The sequence below is a fragment of the Dama dama genome, chromosome 1 (assembly GCF_033118175.1).
Source record: "Dama dama isolate Ldn47 chromosome 1, ASM3311817v1, whole genome shotgun sequence".
In the NCBI taxonomy this organism is placed as follows: domain Eukaryota; kingdom Metazoa; phylum Chordata; class Mammalia; order Artiodactyla; family Cervidae; genus Dama; species Dama dama.
The window spans coordinates 45,021,732-45,045,733 of NC_083681.1; the positions used below are offsets into that span (position 1 = coordinate 45,021,732).

The 24,002-nt window shown below is 38.1% G+C and overlaps 1 protein-coding gene across 1 annotated transcript; it reads left to right on the forward strand.

The window, feature by feature from the left end:
• The first annotated feature begins 6,233 nt into the window (after positions 1–6,233).
• LOC133059773 (olfactory receptor 10Z1-like) lies at positions 6,234–22,958 on the forward strand. The gene is made up of 2 exons (XM_061147760.1): positions 6,234–7,139; positions 22,797–22,958. The coding sequence occupies exons 1-2, from the start codon at positions 6,234–6,236 to the stop codon at positions 22,956–22,958; spliced, it is 1,068 nt and encodes a 355-aa protein (XP_061003743.1).
• Positions 22,959–24,002: the final 1,044 nt, after the last annotated feature.

The following is a 24,002-nucleotide window of genomic DNA, read 5'->3' on the forward strand; positions in this document are numbered from 1 at the left end:
TGTGTGTTAATCTTATATTTTGTTGTTGTTCAGTCTCTAAATCATGCCTGACTCTTTGTGACCCTATGGACTGTAGCACACCTGGCTTACCTGTTACTCACTATCTCTTAGAGCTTGCTCAAACTCATATCCATTGAGTTGGTGATGCCATCCAACCATTTCATCTTCTGTTGCCCCCTTCTCTTCCTGCCTGCCCTCAATATTTCTCAGCATATGGGTCTTTTCCAACAAGTCTGCTCTTCACATCAGGTGGCCAAAGTATTGGAGCTTCAGCTTCAGCATCAGTCCTTCCAATGAATAGTCAAGGTTGATTTCCTTTAGGATTGATTGGTTTGATCTCCTTACTGTCCAAGGGACTCTCTAGAGTCTTCTCCAGCACAATTCAAAAGCATCATTTCTTCGGCACTCAGCCTTCTGAGTCCAAATCTCATCGTACATGACAACTGGAAAAACAGTTTTGACTATACAGAACTTTGTCAGCAAAGTGATGTCTCTGCTTTTTAATATGCTATCTAGTTTTGTCACAGCTTTTCTTCCAAGGAGCAAGCGTCTTTTAATTTCATGGCTGCAATCACCTTCTGCAGTGGTTTTGGAGACCAAGAAAATAGTCTGTCACTGCTCCCACTTTTTTCCCCATCTCTTTGCCATGAAGCGATGGAACCAGATGCCATGACCTTTGCTTTTTGAATGTTGAGGTTCAAACCAGCGTTTTTACTCTCCTCTTTCACTTTCATCAAGAGGCTCTTTAGTTCTTCTTCATTTTCTACCATAAGGGTGGTGTCATCTGCATATCTGAAGTTATTGGTATTTCTCCCAGCAATCTTGATTCCAGCTTGTGCTTCATCCAGCCCAGCATTTCACTCAGTGTACTCTGCATACAAGTTAAATTAGCAGGGTGACAGTATACAGACTTCACATATTCCTTTCCCAATTTTGAATGAGTCTGTTTTTCCAGGTCCGGTTCTAACTATTGCTTCTTGACCTGCATATGAGTTTCTCAGGAGGTAGGTAAGGTGATCTGATGTTCCTGTCTCTTTAAGCATTTTCTACAGTTTAATGTGATCCATGTAAAAATCTTCTTACTAATCTTCTTCTGAATCATTCTCTAGGTAATAGCTTCTCATGGCATGCCATTCCAGTTGACCTGTGTATAGGATAGTGGAGTTTTTAGGGACTTGGCAAATTTTCAGAATTATAAAAGAAATTATATTGTGCAGTAAGTAAAATATGCCTGAGGGGATCATCTAAATCCCTAGGTTTATTTTTAGTAACTTGTTTCCATCACTTTGTTCTTCAGAATTGTAAGTATAAACATCATTACACTTATGTAGATCAGGATTTTAAAACATTTTTGAGGACATCACATTGGGATCCACAGAGCATAAGACTCCTGGTGTCTAAAACAGTAGTCTAAGATAATGGTCTCCTGTGGCCAGAGGACTCTCATTAAAATCTTTATGGTACTGAGTTCCATCCTTAAGGAATGGAGAAGACACTACCTTTTATGTTAAGGAGACTAATTTCAGAGGGACTCATCACAGGCATTCAAAAGGAAAAATTGCTTTAAAAATTATCCCTGAAATATGGAATATTTGAAATCACAGAAGCTATTGCAGAAAGCCACATCTGAGATATGAGACTGTAAGTTCTTCCTCTAGCTTACTACTTCATGAATTTAAGAGACTAGAAAGTGTTTTTCCTTCTGCAGAACACGGACATTATAGGATTTTTTTCTCTTTACAGTGATTATTCTATATCTTCTAATAATCAAGTACCAGTAGATATTAATAGCCTGTTGGAAAATATTAAAATATGAGCATAGACAATCTAGGAAGTAGGAATGTTGAAAGTTCCCTATGCCTGGTAGAGCTGGAACCCAGGAAACAGTACTGGGGGAGCTTTGAAGAACTTCATAGTTCTGATTAGGACACTGAATTCAAAGCAAATCCAGATTAATAAAGAGAGTAGTGCTTGGGAAAAACAAACAGAAGGGATGAAAATATGTTACAGATTTCCTTCTCTCCAGTTCCTGCCAGGGCAATTGGGAAAAATGAACATAGTATCATACTGACATAATCTTCTATCATTACTGTACTAGAATTGTATGGGAAAAAGCCAATAATTTGAAAAGAAACATACAAGTCAAAAGTTCTCAACAATAACTAGTGAGAAAAACTATATAGAGGACATGTACCCTCATATGCCAGAGATTTCTCTTCTTAGAGAGGCCCGCTAAGATCTTGTGGTAGGTATGCGTGGAGATGTACGATTTTGACAAAGCTACCCTGGAGAGGTCAATATGCCCCTTAGTAGATGACCACTGTTGTAGTTCAAGTGAGATTTGGTTTTACAGAAATTGGGGTAGTACCTAATATGAGAAAATGCTAGTCTCATTCTCTTAGACTCTAAGCAACCACTGTTGGCATTTTCAGAAGTTTGTTGGTTTTTTTTTTTTCACCATCTTTATTTCAATTAAGAGAGTGTGTAGAAAACTTCTACACATGCATTCACATTGCTAGGTGACAAGATTCTTAAAACTCTTCTGGGAGCAGCCAATAACTTTAGTGTGTGTGCTCACAAAATACATTTTATTTAGACATTTAAAAACAGATTATAGAGGAATTAGTAAATGAGCAATATAATAATAATGAATGGCTTTCTGGAGAGGATGAAATTTCATTTTTTCCAATAGTCACTGAAATTACTTTACTCAAAAACCTACATTCACTAGATTTTAAACTGGTCTCTGCCTGTCTTAGTGTAGGAGGAAGGAGGAAAATAAAACAAAATTTCATCTTATTAAAATGACATGTGAATCTAGTAGAAATGACTTACACAGCCAGGAGTTTTAGGTAGGCTTTCTGTGGGAAAGTGCCATCGGAACTGTATTTTCAAGAGTGTTAGCCCTCTATCAGGCAGGAAAGTTCAGGAAGGATATTGCAGATTAGAGAAAATAATGTGTGCAAATTAGAGGCTTTGAAGGACAAATGATGTTTGGGAAATGGGAATGTTCCCCATCTAGGGCAACGGGAGATGCGGCTGGACAGGTAATACCTTGAATGCCGTGCTAGGGCACTTGCAATGAGGGTAGGGCTTATAATCAAGTAGCCACGTAAATGGGTCTCCAGATAGTCACTGCCTTGCTGTGTAAATATTATACATGTACACTTACCAGCTGTATTGCTTTTGGCAAACTAACTCTCTAAGCTATCCTTTCTTCACCAGAAATACGGTCATATTAATAGCATTTATCTCTTAGGACAGCCAAGAGGATGTATGAGACAGCGTCACCAACTCAATGGACATGAATTTAAATAAACTCTGGGAGATAGTGGAGGCCAGAGGAGGCTGGTGTGCTGCAGTCCATTGGGTCGCAAAGAGTCAGACATGACTTAGCGAATGAACAACAGCAATAACTGAAGCATGCGGTGAAGTTTAGAAGTTATTAGAATTATCTAGTTTGTAAGAAAAGGATATATGAAACATGTTGAAAATGAGATATATAGCATTATCATATATTTGATAGAGAAAAGGTGGTAGGTGCTGAAGGATAGATCTAGAAGATGGAAAAAGTAGAGACTGTGGCAAAAAAAAAAAAAAAAGAAACACATGCATGATGGAATAGAAACAAGACATTTTTCAGTTAGGATCCTGGAATCTGGAAAATGTGGATAAAAAGAGAAGATGAGGAAACAAAGTAATTCAAGTTAGGGCCTGAAAACTGAGTAAAAGTCTGATAGAAGTAAAATAGGGGAGGAGAAACTGAGGCAAAGGGGACACCATGTGCAAAAGTGCAGCAGCAATATGGATCATGATGTGCTTGGAAAATAGAGGGCACCATGGTCTGGTTTGAGTGTAGGGTAGGCAGAGGGATGCAGCAGAAACTGGGCCAGTAGCAGTGCCTAGGGATCCATTTATGATGCTCCTCAAATAGCATGTTGGGGTATTTGGATTTCCTTCTATAAGGAATGTGCATCTATTCACTGCTTTTGACACCATTAATGATATATTCTGTATTTGGAAATCTAACAACAAGTCACAATGTGGTAAATAAAATGAAAACACAGGGAACTTGTGACAAATAGCCAAATAAGGGAGCACCATATACACTCTGTGTGATAGGTCCAGGAAAATAGCAGGGGTAATTTTAAAAAAAGATGATAAAGATGTTGGCAAACAAATCATTTGGAATTATGAAAATGGAGAAGGATTAAAAAATGGAATCTGATGGTAGCTCTCTGATGTCAGTAACTAACACAAATAGGAAGTACGGGAGGGAACTCTGACATGTGTGGGAAATGTGGCCAATTCTGGTCTGAAAATCTTACATTCAATACTTTGAGGACATTTTGGCCTGGAAATGTGCCAAAGGAAATTGGAGCTTTCTATATGATAGAAGTCAGAATTGGAGAGTCATACAAGGTAAGTGATAGCTAAAGCAATAAGAATTGAAAAAGTTTCCTTTAGAGGTGAATAGACAAAAACCTTCAGAGGAGAGTGGAGTAGTCACAAAGACAAGCCATTTGGGTCTAGGAAGATTGCTTGGGTAGATGAGTTTCCCACCTTAGAGTCCTTGAAGTGGTTGTGAATCATGCGGTTAATGCCCTCTCCCCTAATCTTTACCTGCTGGTTGCTTATTGCCATTCTGTTCTCCATTTAAGCATGGTACCTCCTCAGAGAGGGTGTCCCAGGTTCCACATATCAAAATAGCCATTCACTCTTACTTCACAGATATCCTATGTGTCTGTGTTACATTTTGTGTTTCCCATGTATAACATTGTCTAGCCCATTGTATTCATTTAGTCAATATCTATTGAGCAAATGCATGACTTCCATAATCACTTAACCACTCTATAATTCACTTTATCTTTTATAAAATCAGAATGAAAAATTCCAAACACAGAGATTTGTGAGGACTACATGAAGTAGCTTTCTCTCTGTCTCATGTCTGACACATTATGGGTAATAGGTGGGTGCTGGTCACCTAGCCTGACCCCTCTTGTATTCTATCCCCATAACTACAGTGCAAAAAGAAAATGGTAACTCTTCAAATGGCAATATATGTGTTTGTCCTACAGAAAAATTTCTAGCGAGTGTTTCTCTATTTCTCTTGTACCCTCCTTTTTCCATCACTGTTTCCATACTATTTTTCTTCCCCATTCCCTTTAACAATGACTGAAGTTAAAATCAAAATTCTATAGAGAGTTTTCATGTCACATTTCTGCCCTTACCTCTTATGAGATCAAATGTTTAATGAAAAATTTATATAGAAATATGATTTGCCAAATTGATCTGAAGAATTTGAATTTATTCCATTCAGGTCTGCACTTCCAAGCAGACCACATAACAAGTACATCTGCTAGAAAATGTCCTGGAGGTTTTGCTAAAAGAGTCAAAATTTATTAGAACATTATTACCAGAATATGCCACTCTAAATGAGACAGTGCCTCCAAAATAATTTTGACTCCAAGATAGTCCATTAATATTATGTTGGCATCAGGAAAAGAACTTCAATGAGAATTAAGTTTGAAAATTATTGTGTATTAAGAATTAATGATATTATATATCTCAAGCTCCAAATGTTACTGTGGTTAGAAATTCAGCAGAAGTTACAACAAGCTGAATACATTTATGTGGTCAGATTATTGTCACATTATCACTTTTAGTGCACTGATGAAAAGATTATTTGAAGGGAAAGTCAGAGTTCTTTTGGATAATTTCACTCATCTTCCTAATTCTTTAAAAGTTTAATAATTATATTAAGTGATTTCAATGATTGGATTATTTTATTCATTCAGCCAATAGTTTATGAAGCACCTGTGAGTACCAGGTTAACATTATATCTCAAGAAGCATTGAATACAATCAATAAATCCTGTGGATGAGAACAAAGAAATTTTATTCATATTTTCCTCTTACATGCAGATATAGTTTGGAAAAGAGAGATTAGAATGGCTTTGTGATTATAATCCAAGAAGATATTTGGGCTCACTCTATGTCATTAATACAGAGCCCCATACTAGAATCATTCTCACTACTTTCTGAACTTGACTTCAGTCAACTGCCTTTAAAGCACTTTCTCAGGCTCTCTCATGAAGAGGTGCCTTGAAGTTCAGGTTCCCTTGATTACAATCTAGGTGACGTCAGTCCATAAGGACAGTTTATACTCATCTCAGAGTCTTCATTTCAATAACCCTCCACCTTTGAAAGAGAGTTGCTATGTGCACCAGGAGGATGGACAATCACACCACAGTGAGCACATTCCTTCTTTTGGGATTTTCCAGTTTCCTGGACCTGCAAGATCTCCTCTTTGTGATGGTTTTCTTCTCCCACGTGACCATTCTAGCTGCAAATGTGTCCATAATGGTGGCCGTCAAGCTCAATCACAGCCTTCACATCCCCATGTACTTTTTCCTCTGTGGCCTCTCCTTTTCAGAAACCTGTACCACTGTGGTAATCATCCCCCGCATGTTGGTGGACTTGCTATCAGACAGTAAGTCCATTTCGATTCCTGAGTGTACCACACAGATGTTTTTCTTCTTTGGCTTGTCAGGCAATAACTGCTTCATCATGGCTGCCATGTCCTATGACCGTTACACTGCTATTCACAACCCACTGCACTACTCCATCCTCATGACCCCTAAGATCTGTTTTCAGTTAATGATGGCTGCTTGGTTGGTAGGGTTCCTGGTTTCTGTGTGCATCATCACCATTGTGTTCAACTTGTCTTTTTGTGACTCCAGCACCATCCAGCACTTCTTTTGCGACATCTCACCTGTTGTCCACCTTGCTTGTGACTATACTCTGTCTTATGAAATAGCTATTTTTGTGCTCTCTGCCTTTGTATTGGTGGGCAGCTTTATTTTAATAATGATTTCCTATGTCTTCATTGGGTCCATAGTTATGAAGATGCCTTCTGCCAAGGGAAGGTATAAGGCCTTCTCAACTTGCTCCTCCCACCTCACTGTGGTGTGCATACACTATGGATTTGCTGGCTTTGTCTATTTGAGGCCCAAGAACAGTGACTCATTCCGTGAAGATATGCTGATGGCTGTGACATATACAGTGCTGACACCTCTGCTTAATCCCATTGTTTACAGTCTAAGAAACAAAGAAATGCAGATTGCCTTAAGAATGACAGTAAATAGTGCAAATAGGTTCATCCTTCAGATGGTAAATAAAAGAACCCTGAACATTTAAAAATTACAGACTGATGGAAAATAAAAATGGAAAAATTGATGCCAAAAACTCAGTCTCTGTGCACTGGTTCCAAAACAAATCTTGGAGAAGAGTTTTGGGTGAAGTAGAAAAGAATAGCTTTATTACTTTGCTGGGTAAAAGGGGACATAGTGGACTCATGGCCTCAAAACTGTGTGTCCCAACCAAGGGTGATTTTATAAGGAGTTTTATGGCAATGTTTCAAGGGTGAGGTTGGAATTAAAGTGTGAGATTTAAAGAATTAAATTGGAATTAAAGGTGAGATCGGAATTAAACTGTGTGCAGGGCTTGCATTCCTTTAATCTGGCCTCATTTGGTCTCCCATTGAGCTTCTGTGGTTCTCAAGGTTATCAAACTGTGACCTTCTTTCTGGAAAAAATAATATGTCATCAAGTAGTTGACATTTTCCATTTGTTGGAGATTTTAGTTCTGCAGAAGAGCTCAAAAATATTGTTATGTGTATCCCTTGAGCTGGTACCAGGATTCTTCCAAGGCTGCACCTTTCTCCTCCTTTTCCTGATTAGCAACTGTTTGAACCTGCCATTTGGAACTCAGGGAAGCTCCTAGAGGCTGAAACCTATTCCCAACAAACAAGAAACAGGGGACACAGAAAGGTTTCTGTGCCTGGGGGCCCCACAGGGTCCTGCTTGGTTTCCAAATCAGAGTGCTTCCAACAAAATAATCACTTTGTGTACAAAGCATTTAATATATTATAGAATTAACTTATATGCCCTGGTATCACTATTATTCTAATATAAAGGGGATACCGTTTTAAAATATTTTTTAATGTTTATTTTATCATTTTATTTCATTTTACAGGAGGTCCTTGTTGATTATCTATTCCAAATATAGCACTAGATACCTGTCAATCCCAAATTCCCAATCCATCCCTATCCTCCACCTTCCCCCTCTGGCAACCGCAAGTTTGTTCTCCAAGTCTGTGAGTCTGCTTCTGCCTTGTAAATAAATTCATTTGTATCTCCTTTTTTTTTTTAAATTCCACACATTTTAAAAATGTTTTAAAATACATGTGTATGTGCATCTATGTATGTATGTGTCTGTGTGTGTATATATATGTAGTAAATGATTCAAAACATGTTTGGAACATAGTATTTTCAAAATAATAGTTGGATGAATCTTTCTGTTTATGGATTGTAGTTTTAGTGTCAATTCCCAGAAAATTTTGACAAGTCCCATATTTTGAACATTTTCTCCTTTTTTAAAAAGGTTTACAATTTATAGTTCTCTGTTATACATTAAAGTCCAAGATCTACTTTGAGTAAATGCTTGTGTAAGGTGTGGCATTTAGGCTTGAGGTGGCTCCCCCATCTATGGTTGTCCCGTTACTCCAGAACCTTTGTTGAAAAGATTTCCTTCTTTCATTGGACTGCTTCTGTACCTTAAAAAAAAAAAATGTTTGGCATACTTATGTAGGTCTTTTTCTAGATTTTTTGTTTAGCTTCATTTGATCAATGTATCTTTTCGTCCACCAGTACCACAGCATTCTGATGACCAACTGTGTAATAAGTCTTAATAGCAAGTAGAGCCATCTTCTGCTTTTTTCTTTTCTTTCAAAAATCCTACATATATTCTAAGACCTTTCTTCTTTAGTCATGTAAGCATTCAGTGCAGTAAATTTCCCCCTCAGCACTACTTTAACTTAATCTCACATGTTTTGATATGCTCCCTTTTAATTTTCATTCTATTTATTTTTAATTGTTAGAGTTCCATGTCTTCTTTTTATTATTTGCTTCCTATTTAGGGAACTTGCTTTTGCCATCATTTAAAGGTAGATTTGTTGGGAAAAATTTCTTTTAGTTTTCCTTCATCTGAAGTGTCTTTGTTTCACCTTCATTTCCAAAGGCTGTTTCTGCCAGATGTAGAATTTACATTTGCCTATTCTTTGGTTTTAGTACTTGAAAAATATTATGGATTTTTAAAATAATAAGTAATGATACTTCCTCCATCAGTGCTTTTAAGATTTTTCTTTCTTTTAATTTTCAGAACTTTACTTATGTGTGTTGTGGTATGGATTTCTCTGGGTTTATCCTGTTGGAGTTTGGTCAACTTTCTACACCTGTAGCTCTATATCTTTCATCAAATTTGGAAAGTTTTCAGACTTCATTTCTTTCAGTATTTACTCAGTACCCCTTTCTCCTTTCCTGTAGAACTCCCAAAATAGCTTGTTATTTTCCCACAAATCCATGTAGATCTGAACTTTTTCCCCAATCTATTTTCCTTTTGTTTAGATCAGTTATTTATATTTATCTTTGTTAAAGTTTATGGATTCTATCATCTGTCATCTCCACTAGACTATTGAGATCATCCAGCAAGTTTTATTTTTTAACTTCAGTGTTTGTATTTTTAGTTATGTCATTTTCACATTATTATTTTTTTACTTTTGCTTCTTTGCTGAAATTTTCTATTTTTTAAATTTGTGTCAAGGAAATTAATGGCTGCTTGTTGAAACATTTGTTTGAAGGCTGTTTTAAATCCTTAACAGATGATTTCTAGATTCTTTTCATCTTGATGTGGGCATACACTGTTTAATCTCACTGAAGTTTTTACTTTTCTGGTTCTTGGTATGATAAGTGATTTTTGATTATGCTGTAGGTTTTTTTTGGAGGAAGTCTCCTGTTGTGTTGTTGCTACAACACCAGGTGGGTGTGTATGTGTTTCTTCAGTTTCCTGCTGGGCACTCCTGACACAGCTCTGGCAAAAATGGTGTGCTGACTCCCACTGCCTACTTGTAGATGAGTGAGATGCAAGTTCAGCTTTCCCCACTGCACTGCTGTCTCCTTCCCAGTGAAACTGTGACACCAACTTGTAGTTATTTCAGTCAAAAATTATATTGAGTTATTGTATTACACAGAACATCATAAGCCATTAGAAATGTAAATGACAAGCATCCAATGTATCTGCCCTCATAGAATTTATCTGATAGCAGACAAGCGATAATAAAATCAACAAGTTAGTGATTCAGACTATTTGAAGGGGATAGTGTCATGAAGAAAGAAAAAAAAGACAGAGCAATGAAGCTTAACATGCCAGGGCAGGAAGTGTCAGTGCAGGCCTCATTGGGAAGATAACATCTGAGCAAGGATGGAGGAGGTGAGGATATCACCTGTTGTGTATAGTGTTAATGTGTATATTTGTGCAAATCTAATCTGATGAACTATGAATGGAGGTTCGTGACATTGTACAGGAGACAGGGATCAAGACCATCCCCATGGAAAAGAAATGCAAGAAGGCAAAATGGTTGTCTGAGGAGGCCTTACAAATAGCTGTGAAACAAAGAGAGTGAAAAGCAAAGGAGAAAAGGAAAGATATTCCCATTTGAATGCAGAGTTCCAAAGAATAGCAAGGAGAGATAAGAAAGTCTTCCTCAGCAATCAATGCAAAGAAATAGAGGAAAACAATAGAATGGGAAAGACTAGAGATCTCTTCAAGAAAATTAGAGATATCAAGGGAACATTTCATGCAAAAATGGGCTCAATAAAGGAAAGAAATGATATGGACCTAACAGAAGCAGAAGATATTAAGAAGAGGCAAGAATACACAGAAGAACTGTACAAAAAAGATCTTCACAACCCAGATAATCACAATGGTGTGATCACTCACCTAGAGCCAGACATCCTGGAATGTGAAGTCAAGTGGGCCTTAGAAAGCATCACTACGAACAAAGCTAGTGGAGGTGATGGAATTCCAGTTGAGCTATTTCAAATCCTGAAAGATGATGTTATGAAAGTGCTGCACTCAATATGCCAGCAAATTTGGAAAACTCAGCATTGGCCACAGGACTGGAAAAGGTCAGGTTTCATTCCAATCCCTAAGAAAGGCAATCCCAAAGAATGCACAAACTACTGCACAATTGCACTCATCTCACACACTAGTAAAGTAATGCTCAAAATTCTCCAAGCCAGGCTTCAGCAATATGTGAACTGAGAACTTCCAGATGTTCTAGCTGGTTTTAGAAAACACAGAGGAACCAGAGATCAAATTGCCAATATCTGCTGGATCATTGAAAAAGCAAGAAAGTTCCAGAAAAACATCTATTTCTGCTTTATTGACTATACCAAAGCCTTTGACTGTGTGGATCATAATAAACTGTGGAAAATTCTGAAGGAGATGGGAATACCAGACCACCTGACCTGCCTCTTGAGAAACCTGTATGCAGGTCAGGAAGCAACAGTTAGAACTGGACATGGAACAACAGACTGGTTCCAAATAGGAAAAGGAGTATGTCAAGGCTGTATATTGTCACCCTGCTTATTTGACTTATGTGCAGAGTACATCATGAGAAACACTGGGCTGGAGGAAGCACAAGCTGGAATCAAGATTGCTGGGAGAAATATCAATAACCTCAGATACGCAGGTGACACCACCCTTATGGCAGAAAGTGAAGATGAACTAAAAAGCCTCTTGCTGAAAGTGAAAGAGGAGAGTGAAAAAGTTGGCTTAAAGCTTAACATTCAGAAAACTAAGATTATGGCATCTGGTCCTGTCACCTTATGGGAAATAGATGGGGAGACAGTGGAAACAGTGTCAGACTTTATTTTCTTGGGCTCCAAAATCACTGCAGATGGTGATTGCAGCCATGAAATTAAAAGACACTTACTCCTTGGAAGGAAAGTTATGACCAACCTAGATAGCATATTAAAAAGCAGAGATATTACTTTGCCAACAAAGATCCGTCTGGTCAAGGCTATGGTTTTTCCAGTGGTCATGTGTGGATGTGAGAATTGGACTGTGAAGAAAGCTGAGCGCCTAAAAACTGATGCTTTTGAACTGTGGTGTTGGAGAAGACTCTTGAGAGTTCCTTGGACTGCAAGGGATCCCACCAGTCCATCCTAAAGGAGATCAGTCCTGGGTGTTCATTGGAAGGACTGATGCTGAAGCTGAAATTCCAGTACTTTGGCCACCTGATGCAAAGAGTTGACTCATTGGAAAAGACCCAGATTCTGGGAGGGATTGGGGGCAGGAGGAGAAGGGGGCGACAGAGGATGAGATGGCTGGATGGCATCACCGACTCCATGGACATGAGTTTGAGTAAACTCCAGGAGTTTGTGATGGACAGGGAAGCCTGGCGTGCTGCGATTCATGGGGTCGCAAAGAGTCAGACACGACTGAGCGACTGAACTGAACTGAATCTTCCACTCACAGGCGTATAATTTACCTTTACCTTTGAGTTTTCTGTTCCAATTATGGCAGGTTTAGTAATTTGAATCAATCATATAGTAAGCACAACTAAAACAAATGTTAAGATGTTTAAGATCTCTGAAGTAGAGGTTACAGGCTAATAAGGAGCTGCTTCCTCAGGAACTGTGAGAACCCAGAGAAGTAAACTTAACACTCACATATGCTTCAGCAATTAGAGAATTTGACAGGCCAGAAGGAAGTCTTATCAACCCAGGTTTGCATTTAGTGATGTCTTGGGCGGGGAGGGATATACTTCGAGGCCTATGACACAACCGGATGAGAATTCTGAAGAATAAATTTTACATATACCCTTCTGCTGCTGCTAAGTCGCTACAGTCGCGTCCGACTCTGTGTGACCCCATAGACGGAAGCCCACCAGGCTCCCCCATCCCTGGGATTCTCCAGGCAAGAACACTGAAGTGGGTTGCCATTTCCTTCCCCAATGCATGAAAGTGAAAAGTGAAAGGGAAGTTGCTCAGTCGTGTCCGACTCTTAGCGACCACATGGACAACAGCCTACCAGGCTCCTCCATCCATGGGATTTTCCAGGCAAGAGGACTGGAGTGGGGTGCCATTGCCTTCTCAGACATATACCTTTAGGATAAGAGAAATATTCAGTGACCAAGTCTTGCACAGATCTCTCATATCTCTGGAGATCTAGAGTCTCAAGCCTTGAACTTGAATATAAGGTGGTCAAGGACAGGTAGTGCCTCTTGGTGAACTGAATAAACAAACAACTCAAGCCTGTTATTCCTACCGAACAATAAATATGATAACAAGTACATACTGAAAAATAATGAACAGCACCAAGGAAGTAGCTAAATTCCAAACATATGGTGGGAGTCAGTGGAGACAACAGTAACAGAATCATGAAGATTTAAGATATGGGAATCAATAGACACAGACTAGTATTATTTTATTTAAAAAGATAAAATACAATTTGAAAACATATATAATCACATAAAACCAAAAATGATGACTGTAATATGCAAGAGAACAACATGGAACTTCAAAAGTGAAAAATTTGCCATGCCACTGTGTGTACCAGGCATTCATTTCTCTTTGGTGAGCGTAATCTTCACAGTTCTTCACTGTGACTCCCAAGAGACATCACTGGCAGAAGATCCATCCTACCTGGCGAGCCTCATGATCATAACTGGGATCATATATTTATAATGCTGCCAGATACAGTTTCAGGGTCCCTGAAAGCATTATTTCAAGTTATCAGAATCACTGCACTCTAAAAAGCCTAAAAAATATATTCCGTATATTGTCCTCTCAGTCCATGTTCATCTTACAATTAAAGAATCATTTTTTTCTACAGTGTTATATGTAACACAGCTGACATTTCATTTTTGTCAGGATTTAGGGGAAATAGAAAGTTCACAGTGATTAACTTGAAACCATGAAGCCACAGTCACAATCAAGTATTTCAATTTCAATTATCTCCCAATGATTTCTTCTGCTCCTTTGGAATCCATATTTCTCTGTGCCTTTGGCCACAGACAACTACTGATATGCTTTTTGACAATACAGATTAGTTTCCTTTTCCTGTAAATTTAGAAAATACAAATCATATTATATATACATTGTTGTGAATGACTTCTCTCAGCATAATTATTTTAAGATTCATTATGATGAGTATCACCATTTTATTTCTTTTTATTGGCAAGTAGTATTTCACTGTATAGATGTACCACTTATTTTAATCCCATCACCAGTTGGTGGGAATTGTTTCCAGTTCTCAGCTATTGTAAATGAGACTGCTATGAACATTTGAGTTATTTCTGTGTGAATATGTTTTCTGGTTTGTCTTAGGTAAATATTTAGGAGTGAGATTGCTGGAGATAGGGTGTTTATCTTTAAAATTTTTCAAACCATTTTCTGAAGTGACTGTATTATTTTACACTCCCATTTGTGATGTTAAGAGCCCCAATTGCTTCAGTGTATTGCCAACATTTAGTATTATTAGTCCTCTTTAAATGTACCATTTAATGGGTGTGTAGTGGTATTTGCTTATGCTGTTGATTTGAATTTTGATATAGATCCAATTTCTCAATCTTTTAATATATGCATTGTGCATTTCATGTTATCTAAGAACATTTTGCCTAACACTATTCATGAACAGTGCTTCTGTGCTTTTTTCTAAAACTCTAACACTTTACATTTTGATCTATGCTCCATTTTGAGTGTATTTTTGTATAAGATGTGAGGTTTAGGTTGAAGTTTGCTTAGTTTGTCTGTTTTCGTCCATGAAAGTCCAATTATTCCAACACCATTTATTGAAAAGACTGTCCTTTTTCCCTTGATTGCTTTTGTACATTTGTTTAAAATCAGTTGGTTGTACTTGTGTGGACCTAATTCTGAATTTTACTCTTTTGTTAATCCATGAATTCACCACCTCCTATCCCCACACTAGTACTACAATGTCTTGATTATTATTGATAAGTAGCGAGTGTAAATTCAGGCTGTGTCATTCTTTCTAAAAATAATTATATTGGGCTGTTCCTTTGCTCTTTATTTAAATTTTAAGATCAGATTGTCTAAATATAAAGAATCATGCTGGATATTTTGATAGTGATTGCATTAAACCTATGGATCAATTAGGGAAGAAATGACATCTTTGTCATGTTGAGTTATCAAATTTGAGTCATCAAATTCATAAGTACTGTATTTCTCTCTATTCATTGAGAACTTTTTTGATTTCTTTCATTAGCATTTTATAGTTTTCAGCATACAATCTTTTGCTATTAAGTGCAATGTAAGTTGAATGCTTTGCTCCAAAGATCAGGAACAAAATTAGGACACGTACTCCCATTCCTCATGCCTTCATTTTAAACATTGTAGTTTAGATACTGGCTAGAACAATAAAAAATTAAAATGGACCAAAGACCTAAAATTTTTCAGGAGCAGAAAACCCACCAGCCTTCATTTGCAAGTGATTGTAGAAATATAAAAAAAAGCAATTTTTTATAAGTGACTAAATTAATTTAGCTTAACAGAGTCACAGCATACAAGGTCAGTATATGAAAATCAACAGTATCATGGACAACAAGCTGCTGAAAGTAAAAAATAAAATTTAAAAATTAGCACCATTTATAACAACGCTAAATGTTAAGATGTCAATTCTCCCCTAAAGTTATCATAGATTGAATGCAAAAGCAATAAAAAGTTTAGTTTTGCTTTTTAGAAATTCACAAGCATTATAAAATTCATAAGGAAAAAATGGGCCTGAAAAAGTTTAAGAAAATTTGGAAAAGAAAAACAGATTTGCACATTTCACATTACCTAATTTCAAGCCTTATAATAAAGCTGCAGTAATCAAGACATGCAGTGTTACTATAAGGATAAGCATATAGATAAATGGAATAGAATAGAGTTCCTAAAATAGATTCATACATTTTACCTGGTTAATTGGCTTCTTAAAAGATAATGGAGGTTAATGGAGAAAAGTATAAACTTTTCAACAAAGTGTGTGTGAATAAGTGAACATTCATTAAATAAGCAAATACCCAGAAGACCTCAATACTTATTTCACACATAAAACAAAATTTTAATGAGATCTTAGAGTGAAATGTAAACCAACATTATAAAATTTCAAAGAAAAAAAAGACAAAATTTTATTTACGTGAAAGTCGCTCAGTTGTGTCTGACTCTGCAACCCCATGGACTATACAGTCCATGGAATTCTCCAGGCCAGAATACTGGAGGGGATAGCCTTTCCCTTCTCCACGGGATCTTCCCAACCCAGGGATTGAACCCAGGTCTCCCACATTACATGTGGATTCTTTACCAGCTGAGCCACAAGGGAAGCACAAGAATACTGGTGGGGGTAGCCTATTCCTTCTCCAACGGATCTTCCTGATCCAGGGATCAAACCAGGAAAGGGTAAAATTTTGTTAACTATGACAATAACTGCACGAACCACAATAATAATAGTAAACTAGATTTCATAAAAGTTAAAGCCTTAATTTCAAATGACATTGTTAAAAAAAAATGAAATGACAAAGCAGAGATTATAACAAAATCTTTACAAAACACTGAAGAATTTGTATCTAAAATATTGGAGAAGTAAATGGCAACCCACTCCAGTATTCTTGCCTGGAAAATTTCATGGACAGAGGAGTCTGGCAGGTTATAGTCCATGGGGTTGCAAAGAGTTAGGCATGACTGAGTGTGCCCACACACATACATCTAAAATATATGGAGTTCTCATAACTCAATTAAACAAGCAATCCAATTTTTTAAAAATAGGTAAAAGATTTGAAGAGATATTTCATCAAAGAAATATGAATGGCAAGTAAGCACTTGAAAATGATGGTGAACAAAATAAGTCACTGGGGAAAAGCAAATTAGAAGAATTAATTCTACACGCACATTAGAATGACTTTTTAAATTAATTTTTTAATTGGAGGATAATTATAATGTTGCTTTGGTTTCTGCCATTTATTAACATGAATTAGCTATAGGCATATGTATGTCCCCTCCCTCTTGAACCTCCCTCCCACCTCCCACCCTTTACTACCCCTCTAGGTTGTTACAGAGTCTTAGTTTGGGTTCCATGAGTCATACAGCAAATATTCATTGGCTATCTATTTTACATATGGTAGTGTATATGCTCCCATGCTACTCTCTCCATTCATCTATCTTCTCCTGCCTGTGTCCATAAGTCTGTTTTCTATGTCTGTGTCTCCACTGCAGCCCTACAAATAGGTTCATCAGTATCATCTTTCTAGATTCCATATATAAGTGTTAATAAACAATTTTTATTTTTCTCTTTCCAGCTTACTTCACTCTTAATAATAGGCTGTAGGTTCATCCACCTCATTAGAACTGGCTCAAATGTGTTCGCAGCCTATTATACAGAGTGAAGTAAGTCGGAAACAGAAAAGCAAATATCCTATATTAACACATATATATGGAATCTAGAAAGATGGTACTGATGAACCTATTTAAACATACACCAACCATACCGCCCAGAAATTTCAATCCTGGGTATTTATTCAAGAGAAATGAAAACACACAAAGACCTGTATGGAGGTCTTTTAGAAGCTTTATTCTTAATTGTCAAAATCTAGAAATTTCTCAAATGTCCATTGTTAAAAGAACAGGTTAAAAAAAAAATGGTGGTACATTCATGCAATGGCTGTGTTTGAGAGGACCATAATGCAATACAGACTCTATAACCTAGCCTTCACAGTTTCTATGACATCATTCAAAATTACTAGCAAAAAAAAAAAAAGGAGAATTGAGGTCCTTATTTAAGATAAAGCTTTGGAAAACAACCTCAAGGAAAGGCTGAAAATAAAAGGAAAGCTTTCATCACAGGAAGCTTCAAAAGGAACAACAAATAAATACAAAAAATATATACAAAAAAATGAAAGAATATAAATCAAAGAAATAGAATATATGTCCCATAGAGAGAATAAATCAGTATTTCACTCTTCAAAAATATTAATAAAGTTGAAAAACCCACAGGAATATTAATCAAGAAAAAGCCAAAAATACACACTATCCATAAAAGACAAGCAAGGAGGCATAACCTCACATTCTGCAGATATTTAAATAGTTAAAATAGATGTTATGAGCAATTTTTTGTGATCAAATTGTGAACAATTTTTCATGATCAAATCAAGACGGTGGAGTAGAAGGACATGTGCTTATCTTCTCCTATGAGAATTCTAAAATTACAACTCACTGCTGAACAATCATTGGCAGGAGAATGTTGGATCCCACCAAAATAAAATACCCCATGTCCAAGGTCAAAGGAGAAAACCCCAGCAAGATAGTAGGAGGGGCAAAATTGCACTTAGAATCAAATCCCATTCCCACCAGAGATGCTTGGAGGGCTCAAACAAAACTGCGCACAGCAGGAGACCCCACAGAGACTGAGTCAGACCTGCCTTTGAGTGTTTTAGTGTCTCCTGTGGAGGTATGGATCAGCCGCAGGGGCAGGGGGCTCTGGGTGCAACAGACTTGGGTATGGCAGAAGCCCTCTTGGAGGAGGTTGCCATTAACCTCGCCATAGAGCCCCCAGAACTTACACAGGACTGGGGAAACAGACTCTTGGAGGGCACAAACAAAACCTTGTGCACACCAGGACCTAGGAGAAAGGAGCAGTGACCCCACAAGAGACTGATCCAGATTTGCCTGTGAGTGTCCAGGAGGTGTGAGTCTGTGGTGGTCTGCTGCAGGATCAGGGGCATTGAGTGTGGCAGTGTGAGCATGGGACCTTTTGAAGGAGGTCACCATTATCTTCATTCCCTCCACCATAGTTTGGTCTCAGGTCAAACAACAGGGAGGGAAAACAGCCCCATCCATCAACAGAAAATTGGATTAAACATTTACTGAGCATGGCCCTGCCCATCAGAACAGGACCCAGTTCCCTCCACAGTCAGTCTCTCCAATCAGAAAGCCTCCATAAGTCTCTTATCTGTATCCCTCAGAGGGAAGACAGAATGAAAACCATAGTCACATAAAACTAATTATACTGATCACATGGACCACCGCCTTGTCTAACTCAATGAAACTATGAGCCATGCCATGTAGGGCAACCCAAGATGGACAGGTCATGGCAGAGAGTTCTGACAAAACATGGTATACTGGAGAAGGGAATGGCAAACCACTTCAGTATTCATGCCTTGAGAACCCCATGAACAGTATGAAAGGCAAAAAGATAGGACACTGAAAGATGAACTCCCCAGGTCAGTAGGTGCTAAATACGCTACTGGAGAAGAGTGGAGAAATAACTCCAGAAAGAATTAAGAGACGGAGCCAAAGAAAAAACAACTCCCAGTTGTGGATGTAACTGGTAATGGAAGTAAAGTCCAATGCTGTAAAGAGCAATATTGCATAAGCACCAGGAATGTTAGGTGCATGAACCAAGATAAATTGGAAGTGGTCACAGAGGAGATGGCAAGAGTGAACATCAACATTTTAGGAATCAGTGAACTAACATGGACTGGAATGGGCGAATTTAACCCAGATGACCATTATATCTACTACAATGGGGAAGAATCCCTTAGAAGAAATGGAGTACCCCTCATAGTCAACAAAAGAGCCCTAAATGCAGTACTTGGGTCCAGTCTCAAAAACAACAGAATGATCTCTGTTCATTTCCAAGGCAAACCATTCAATATCAAAGTAATACAAAGTAATACAAGTAATACAAAGTAATACAATGCCCCAACCAGTAATGCTGGAGATGCTGAAGTTGAACGCTTCTATGAAGACTTACAGGACCTTCTAAACTAACACCTAAAAAGATGTCCTTTTCATCATAGGGGACTGGAATCCAAAAGTAGGCAATCAAGAGATACCTGGAGTAACAGGCAAATTTGGTCTTGGAGTAAAAAATGAACCAGGGAAAAGGCTAACAGGGTTTTGCCAAGAGAACACACTGGTCATAGCAAACACCCTCTCCCAACAACACAAGACTCTACATATGGACATCACCAGATGGTCAATACCAAAATCAGATTGATTATATACTTTGCAGACAAAGATGGAGATGCTCTGTACAGTCAACAAAAACAAGACCAGGAACTCCTTATTGCCAAATTCAGACTTAAATTGAAGGAAGTAGGGGAAACCACTAGACCATTCATCTATGACCTAATACAAATCCCTTATGATTATACAGTGGAAGGGACAAATAGATGCAAGGGATTAGATCTGATAGAGTGCCTGAAGAACTATGGATGGAGGTTCATGACATTGTACAGGAGACAGGGATCAAGACCATCCCCAAGAAAAAGAAATGCAAACAGGCAAAATGGTTGTCTAAGGAGGCCTTACAAATAGCTGAGAAAAGAAACGACGTGAAAGGCAAAGGAGGAAAGGAAAGATATATCCATCTGAATGCAGAGTTCCAAAGAATAGCAAAGAGAGGTAAGAAAGCCTTTCTCAGTGATCAATGCAAAGAAATAGAGGAAAACAATAGAATGGGAAAGACTAGAGATCTCTTCAAGAAAATTAGAGATACCAAGGGAACATTTCATGCAAAGATGGGCTCAATAAAGGACAGAAATACTATGGACCTAACAGAAGCAGATGATATTAAGAGGTGGCAAGAATACACAGAAGAACTATACAAAAAAGATCTTCATGACCGAGATAACCATGATGGTGTGATCACTTACCTAGAGCCTGACATCCTGGAATGTAAAGTCAAGTGGGCCCTAGAAAGCATCACTATGAACAAAGCTAGTGGATGTGATGAAATTCCAGTTACTAATTCAAATCCTAAAGGTTGATGCTGTGAAAGTGCTACACTCAATATGCCAGAAAATTTGGAAAATTCAGCAGAGGCCACAGAAGTGGAAAATATCAGATTTCATTCCAATCCCCAAGAAAGGCAATGCCAAAGAATGTTCAAACTACTGCACAATTGCACTCATCTCACAGTAGCAAAGTAATGCTCAAAATTCTCCAAGCCAGGCTTCAACAGTATGTGAACCATGAACTTCCATATGTTCAAGCTGGATTTAGAAAAGGCAGAGGAACCAGAGATCAAATTGCCAACATCTGTTGGATCATCAAAAAAGCAAGAGAGTTCCAGAAAAACATCTATTTCTGCTTTATTGACTATGCCAAAGATTTTGACTGTGTGGATGACAGCAAACTGTGGAAAATTCTTCAAGAGATGGGAATACCAGACCACCCTATCTGCCTCCTGGGAAATCTATATGCATGTCAAGAAGCAACAGTTAGAACTAGACATGGAACAACAGACTGGTTCCAAATCAGGAAAGGAGTATGTCAAAGCTGTATATTGCCACCCTGCTTATTTAACTTATATGCAGAGTACATCATGTGAAATGCCAGTCTGGATGAAGCACAACCTGGAATCAAGACTACTGGGAGAAATATCAGTAACCTCAGATATGTAGATGACACCACCCTTATGGCAGAAAGTGAAGAAGAACTAAAGAGCCTCTTGATGAAAGTGAAAGAGGAGAGTGAAAAACCTGGCTTAAAACTCAACATTCAGAAAACTAAGATCGTGGCATCTGGTCCCATCACTTCATGGCAAATGGATGGGGAAACAATGGAAATAGTGAGAGACTTTATTTTGGGGGCTCCAAAATCACTGTAGATGGTGATTGCAGCCATAAAATTAAAAGATGCTAGCTCCTTGGAAGAAAAGCTATGACCAACCTAGACAGCATACTAAAAAGCAGAGATATTTCTTTGCCAGCAAAGGTCCGTCTGGTCAAAGCTATGGTTTTTCTAGTAGTCATGTATGGATGTGAGAGCTTGGCCATAAAGAAGGCTGAGGGCCAAAGAATTGATGATTTTGAATTGTGGTGCTGGAGAAAACTGTCAGTCCTAAAGGAAATCAACCCTGAATGTTCACTGGAAGGACTGATGCTGAAGCTGAAGCTTCAATACTTTGGGCAACTGTTGTGAAGAGTTGATTCATTGGAAAAGACCTTGATGCTGGGAAAGATTGAAGGCAAAAGGAGAAGAGGGTGACATAGCATCATGGACTCAGTGGACATGAATTTGACCAAACTCTTGGAGAGAGTGAAAGACAGGGAAGCCTGGCGTGCTGCAGTACATAGGGTCACAAAGGGTCTGACATGACTTAGTTACTGAGCAACAGCACCACCAGAGTCAATACACTTAAATTTACTTTCTCAAATTGGTATAAAAAGTACCCTTCAACTCCTGTCTTTATTGGGTCCTGGACTGGTAATAAACAGCTTGCCAACCAGCCCAGGGACTACACTTTGAGTAACAATAGACTGTGCTTTGCTTCTGCTTACTTACTCATAGTACTCCAGGGCTCTTTCCTCACCACCTCATGCCCTCAACTCAACAGTCTACAGAGATAAAATTAGAACCTTGGAGGTACTGACTCTTATTGCAGCTCCCACCAGCTTTCTATTCAGCAGGGGTTTTTTGTCCAAGTCTCTGCACAAGGCTTCCATCTGGGTCCTCAGATCCTTTTGTTACACCTGGACCTACTATTTATGTTACCTTAATGACACATGTGGTTCCACAAGTCATTTCTGGAGAACAAATCAAAGAACCTTTTCCTCAAAGGGGCAAACAATAACAGTCCTAGGGGATTTTTCATATTCTATGGGAGCCCTTCTTTTCCTCCCAACACACACACATGTAAAGACACCCAGCTTCATCCTCATAGCATCTTCATAACAAGGAAACATAACTATCCTCCTTAAACAAGGGGAGCTGTCAATGGTTTTCATTGTCAGATATTCAGTGCACAACTACTATAAAAGTAAATAGAAAACATTTACTTTATAAAGTTCTCTTCAGAATTCAGCAACATCAATTCTGATTCTGAAAGGTGAGTACAATAGTCATGGCTTTTGTTTAAATAAATTTTTTTTTGTTAAATGGGAAATTAAAGATAAACCTTCACCAGCATTATCCCTTGACTCCTGCAGAAACGATGACCTTAGAAAGATTTAAACTGCAGAATGGTCAGTCTGTGCACCCATACCAGGCTGCCCAGGAGTCCCCAGAGTGCAGTGTGGACTGCACAGCCATAGCCACTGCTGAGCTTGTGTAACTGAGACTATGACAAGGAAATCAAGAAGAAATCACCTGATGTTCACATTGTATGAGGCTTAAAGACTTATGCCCTCTGTTCATCATCAAAACAACGCTTGCAATGAGGGAAAGGATTGGGGAGAGTCAGAATCTCTGACTCAAGTGAGCAAGCATCAATGTAATGCCAAAATTAAGACCTCTAGAAACATCCCTAGGTAGCCAATGGAATGGAAGGGAAGGGGGAGAATTAGCTTCATATTATGCATATGACTGTGAATGATAGAGCCCCAAACAGAGAAGGCATCATATAATGTACTTCTGACTTCTTTTGGATCTGTGAAAATCTCCTGACATGTGTTGAAAGAAAAATTATATTATGACTCTTATCAAAAAATTTGCTTAATCAAAAATAGTTCCTTAGCTCTGATGCATAACCAAACCCTTTTGAATACTTTGCAGATATCATTTCTTTTAATTTCACAACAAAGTTGCATTACAGGGACAATTATTTCCATTAAAAAAACAAACAAAAAAAAACTGGGAGTCCAAGAGATTTAAGTGTCAAGTGTAAGTTAAAACATCTGACCACTGGGAGGCTAGGGATCTAAGTTTTTTTGTTCCCAGTCTTCATGACTACTGTCAGCACACATTTTGAAGCTCGCACTGTGCACAGTAAATGTAGGGTTGGCCCCATGAACTCTGCTTGAGTCAGAAGGCGGAGCACAAATCCTACTTAGGGCTTTGCCTCATTCCTTAGACCAGAGTATGTTCAGAGGGTGACAAGGAGAATTGTGAGGGATCTGAAAAGCACGCCACAGGGAATAGTGAAGGATCTATGGATGCTTCATTTTCGAAAAGGAGCATGCTGGCTGTGTTCAAATATTTCAATGCTTTGATATAGAAAGGAGATTGTTTATATGTTAAAGTCATGGGGGATTAAATAATAAGATTATAAATATATTTTTCACAATAGAGCTAACACTTGTGGTGATAAGCTTTCCTGTCATAGAGTAATTTAGATGCACTTAATGAAGGCTATTCAAAACACATTCTTGAATGAGCT

Bases quoted from the DNA above. Each gene is read 5' to 3' on its own strand.
- LOC133059773 (XM_061147760.1), top strand. From the start codon at position 6,234: ATGGACAATCACACCACAGTGAGCACATTCCTTCTTTTGGGATTTTCC. The intron at 7,140-22,796 runs GTAAATAGTGCA...GGGAAATTAAAG, and splicing joins AGATTGCCTTAAGAATGACA to ATAAACCTTCACCAGCATTA.